Below are 5,509 nucleotides of genomic sequence, written 5' to 3'. Positions count from 1 at the left end.
GCTACAAATTGCTAATCTAGTTTGCTTGGCCTAACTAAGACTTGTGTATCTGTACATTCTTTCACCGTATAGTTTTGCTGCTCTAAATCAGCAATCTTTAATCTGAATGACAAAAAACTGTACACCTTTACTCTTAGTTGAAGGGTTATTTAACAAAACTCAAAAAAAGTCACGTGAGCTATCGGTCTAAAATGTTTATTACAGCTTCAACTATTGTTTGTTAACTTCAAGTTAAGCACAAAGCTCCACAATGGGCTATCTGTGCTCTGCCTACCACGGGTATCGAAACCAGATTTCTAGTGTTATAAGTCCACAGACTTACCGCTGTGCCACTGGCAATTTGCACATATGGCATATATTTAGACCAAATTTGACAGCTTGTTGTAGGTTGTAAAGATCTATCACTGTACTAAATCCATGAAAGTTAATTATGTTTTCTATTAAATAAAGTTTCCGTACTTTTGGTGCGAAAAAAAGGGAACAAAATCAATTAAAATTGATGTTTTATATCTCCTGTATTTCTTAATGGATTGCCTTCAAATTTGGTATGTGAAGTAAGGGTTCAGTAGAGCACATCCACTAAAAATATGTGATAGCTTGGCTTACCACAGTCCGAGCTACAGAAAGTGGAAAATTGCTAAACTATCACTCTTGTTAATAACACACAGTGCGTCCTGCATTTTGTTGTAGCCGCACGACACACTATTGTGTGTCTTATTTTGTTTCTAGTAGTCTTATGAGTCGTTACCAGGCAATTAAAACAAATGAACTGACAGAGAAAGCTGATTTATTTCGTTGTTTTGTTGTTGTTGATCATAGAGCTACACAATGGGCAATCTGTGTTCTGCCAACGCAGGTATCTAAACTCAATATTTCGCTTAATAAGCTTACAGACTTACCTCTGAACCATCAGGGGGAGGGTCGAAGTCGAATTCCAATATATAGCTTTTATAGTTGTAAGAAGACAAACATACAATACACCCTATCTTTGCAATAAAACAATGGATATATATCAGTTCTAAACCATTTCTGAAAAGTTTTAGTTTCTGTAATGTTACCGATCTTTCAAGAAATTGAATATTTATGAAGAACCATCCCTTTCTTTTTCTCTTACAAATGTACTCATGTTTAAATGTTATTGGTAATTCTAAGTTTAATTTATATGTTAAAATTTCAAATTTCAAATTTGTTTTGTTCTTTCACTGAACTCTAAATTTTGTGCCTTTTGTTTCTGACAATTTACAGAACTATCAGAATTATTGAAATAATACAAAAAGGTATTAAACATGCACATATAAAGGAGTGTTTTGTCCAAGAATCTGGGAAGTTTTAATGCCCACTCTAAAAAGTATTAAATAAAACTTTATTTTTAGTCTAGAATATTCTACTCGTATATCTAGATGTTGACAGACAATATTATATATCATTATAGCAATAGCAGTGATTAGGACTTCAAAACTGGTTTCAATCAGGGTTGGGGTATTAATAAGTTTTTGCAATATATTTTAATAACATATTTTATATGATATTACAGTATATTGTACAGAGGTGTATTTGAGGGTATATCTGGTTTCATTTTCTAATGAAGCCGTTAATCAATTAGTGTTAGAATTTGTATATGTTTTAATATTTATATATTGAAATATACATAACTTGCTTATGCTTATTATGGAATTATATCACTTTAAACATACATTGCAATAAACTTAAAATATTCGTTAACATCCTATCTTCTTCAAAGCTAAATAGACATTTCCTGCTGATTTTTTAAATATTTATAATAGTATAAAAGCCAGTCAAAAATGACGAGAAACTAAAGCCTGCCAAATTGAAACCCTCCAATATGCATTTGTAACTCTCTGCCCATAAACAGACATAAGAAAAATAAATGGCCTTCTAGCTTTGGAAACCAAAGCCTATCATGAGGAATATCTACTTTACCTAAAGAGTGTCTCTTCTCACCATCGATCCTTGTCTCAGCATTCACTGATCACACTTATTTTCTTATCGCGTCAATTGCATTATTGCAATAGTTCTCTTAAAGCTATATTTCTCGTAAATAATCGATCATCGTTCAAAAACTTCCCTTCGTAACAAACGGCAAATTAATTTCACTCGTTGCTAAATAAATCCTTGATATAAAAACTCCCTTCTTGACAGGCTTTTACAAACCAGAAAAAGTGCCGACATTTAGGAGCTACTTACGCATATTTTAGCGATTGAATTCCACTAAAATGGGAACGGGCAATCAAAAGAAGAAGTATTGAAGGAGAAAAAGTGGAGTTGGACTCGTGTAACTCACGAAATTCGGAGAAATCGGACGTGACCGACCGAAAATTGGCTTTTATGATTATAATGATTCATCATATTTGCTTCACTTACCGCCAGATGGCACAAAATCCTTTATTAGCTGGTGTGTTTGGTACGATCCTGAAATTACTCTATTTAGCACCCTGATATCATTCATTCACTTGTAATAGTGACTTGTAGATTCATCATTGTATCTGAAAAGGCTGAGAAATTGAAATATTATGCGAAAATTATACAGTGAACGTTACAACTTATGGCATTCTCTATATTTAGAAGTTAGTTGAAACATAGATGTAGACCAATGGAGGTATTATACAATTAGACAGAGAAAGAATGAAATAAGAACTCGATTACAGCACCAGTTCATTATAAGTATAGATTACTCCTATTGAAAAAAATTGTTCTTGTTAGATTTCACTGGCACCTGGTGTCAACATTTTTGTTTAATATGACAGTAATTCAGATATAATTCTGAAGAGAGACTATGAACTGTACAAAAAAGGCTTACCATTGCTTTAGTATATCTGTAGTATATTTAGATGAAAGAAAATTAAATGCGGGGATATTGTTCTGACATAATGAAAAAAAAGTAATGTATACAACATTAAGTTAAAGGTCCCCTGGTGAATTGAGGCGACTTTAAAGATTTACAACACTAAAATCCGGAGTTCGATTCCCGCGGGGGATGGAATGCAGAAACCCCATTGTGTACCTAAGCAGTAAAGCAAACAAACAAACAAAATCAAGTTAAAGGCTATGTAGCATTTGATGAATTCGCGTTCACCAGCCATAATGATGAGAAACGCTAAGAGACGGAGCTGATCAAAGATAAACTAGGGATAATAGATAACAAAAATATTTGGACGTTATCGCGCCCTTCTTTATGACCATGGTGTATTTTTGCTTCTTAGTTCAGACACGTAAAGTTATTTACCACAGCAGATACACCAATATGTGAAAGAATTTGAAGTGTCAATGTTTATAAATTAGGTTGTAATCTTTTAGACGGATTTTTATGAGACTATACATGTCATGGACTATCGCCTTTTTAACCTTTCCAATCTGAAGCGTTTCTGAAGGAGCCTTTTTAACCTTTCCAATCTGAAGCGTTTCTGAAGGAAATGGCATGTATAGTCTCACCAAAAAACACTGAAAAAAAAGATAGTCTTTATTTTCAGGGGTTTTGGGGGGAAATTATACATGCCAACTCCTTCAGAAATGCTTCAGATTGTTAAAGTTAAAAATGTGATAATCTTTTTTTTTTCAGGGGCTTTTGGTGTGACTATACATGCCATTTTCTTCAGATTGGCAAAGTTAAAAAAGGTGGTAGTCTTTTCTTTCAGGTTTTTTTTTGGTGAAACTATACATGCCATTTCCTTCAGAAATGCTTCAGATTGGCAAAGTTAAAAAGGTGAAAGTATTTTTTTTTCAGGGGTTTGTGGTGAGAACATATATTCCATTTTCTTAAAGGCAATATTCTATGGTTTATGATTAAACGGCTTCACATCTGGGCTATGCTAACTGTGGAGGTTGCCTGGACACCCATTGAATCACAAAAACATATTCAATAAGGGGCGGATGAGCTCCTAGAGAGTCAGATGTGGAAGGGACCTCACAAAGCCTATGAGTCACATCGTGAGAAAAAATGGGACTAGCCTGGAGAAAAAAACAATAACCACCATGGAAAGATCAGTTGAGGAAGGCAGAAAAGATCAGTGGTGGAAATAATTAGACAACTGGTAATGTCGATGATGGAAGATGTAATATCAGTGTACCAGAACAGGTAGAGACGACTATTGGTGAGAACCACAATTCCGACAGGAATTATGTGACATATATATCTACCCTCGTTAGATTCTTAGTTAATATCTGCAATTGTAACAGAGAGTGCTACAATTTTAATGATTCAACCAGCCAATATTTTAACATAATAACATATTATTACAAGTACTTTTCCCAACATTTAATAATAGAAATAACATGTTTTGTTACATTTGCTTGTTTAACGGGATCTTTTAGATATGATTTATGCAAAATTTTGACTATTATTATGACGTTTGATAGCATATTCAGAACCAGAGCTACACGTTACTATGAGTAGATGTTATGGCAACTGCTCAGAAAAACTGCTGTCTTTGCTAAATATAACAGTTCACACCAGAAATGAAAAAACTAAATACTCCATCTGTTGGTATATTCCGAAGGCAACCGTTACTTTAGTCTTGCCCTAATCAGGCGCTATTTTACACTGTTAAGAAGAAAATTATAAAAACGGCTATGTCCATAAATTCAGTTTAAAATGTGTCTTTAAAACAGAATCTAGGTTAAAAGGGCTTTTCAAAATTTGGAGACCAACAACGTCCATTGAATATCTCGTTAGTGGTTTACGAGTTCATTTGCCCGCGCCCCCCAGTGGCCCGAAGTGCAACTAAGGAGATACTAGGTCACCTACTTTATTACCAACCACTGTCTAAACGAATGTGGCGTTGTGTCTACCTCGAGTTTATTCTGCACCATTCTCCAGTTAAAATGATCTTTCATCAGCTATACAGATTCAATACCTCAAGCCCCCTTAAATCATTATATTGAATATTATTTTGTATTTTATTCTTATTTAATTAATTAATAAATTGCATTGTAAGGTTACCAAGTGTTGTACCAATTGTATAGCTCATTGTATAGGTTTTCCCTAACAAAACAACATAATACTTATTTTCAGTTTATTGCCGTTTTATAAATATATTTTCAAACGTGTTGCCCCCCCACTCTCACTAACAGATCTGAAATTTGATTTTTACACACTTCTGATTTTGAATCGGAAAAGGAAAATTAAGAGGAATGATGAAAAAAAACACACACCTCTAACTTACGTAATTTATATCATACATTTTAAGCTTACTGCTTTCTAATTACTTCGCCAGCTTTCGCCACTATGTGCTATTTATTTTTTGCATTTTGTTCGCATGGTTGTTTGACAAATTTAATTAAATAAGAAACTTATTTCACTTTGAGTTATTGAACACACGTACAATTCTTGCTTCTTTTTACATTGATAGAAAATGATATAATAATACTTCAGAATTTAAGTGTGATAAAAAGTTCAAGCAAACGCTAATGTTAAATAATACTAGATTTTCTATTTACATATTTTCCTGTCCCAATAAAGATAATCCATCTATTCCCGCTAAAAAAAAAAAAC

General features: G+C 33.4%; 1 protein-coding gene across 1 annotated transcript in view; it reads left to right on the top strand.

The window, feature by feature from the left end:
- LOC106478226 (atrial natriuretic peptide receptor 3-like) overlaps window positions 1-3,717 on the top strand; it is a 9,140-nt gene extending 5,423 nt beyond the window's left edge. Inside the window, exon 2 of the mRNA XM_013938751.1 lies at window positions 3,578-3,717. Coding sequence (XP_013794205.1) covers window positions 3,578-3,717 — 140 coding nt within the window. The remainder of the gene's footprint in view (window positions 1-3,577) is intronic.
- The last annotated feature ends 1,792 nt before the right edge of the window (window positions 3,718-5,509 follow it).

Source organism: Limulus polyphemus, unplaced genomic scaffold (assembly GCF_000517525.1).
Source record: "Limulus polyphemus unplaced genomic scaffold, Limulus_polyphemus-2.1.2 Scaffold191, whole genome shotgun sequence".
Lineage (NCBI taxonomy): Eukaryota > Metazoa > Arthropoda > Merostomata > Xiphosura > Limulidae > Limulus > Limulus polyphemus.
The sequence above is the reverse complement of the archived record's forward strand: the minus strand, read 5'-3'. Positions and strand labels throughout refer to the sequence as shown.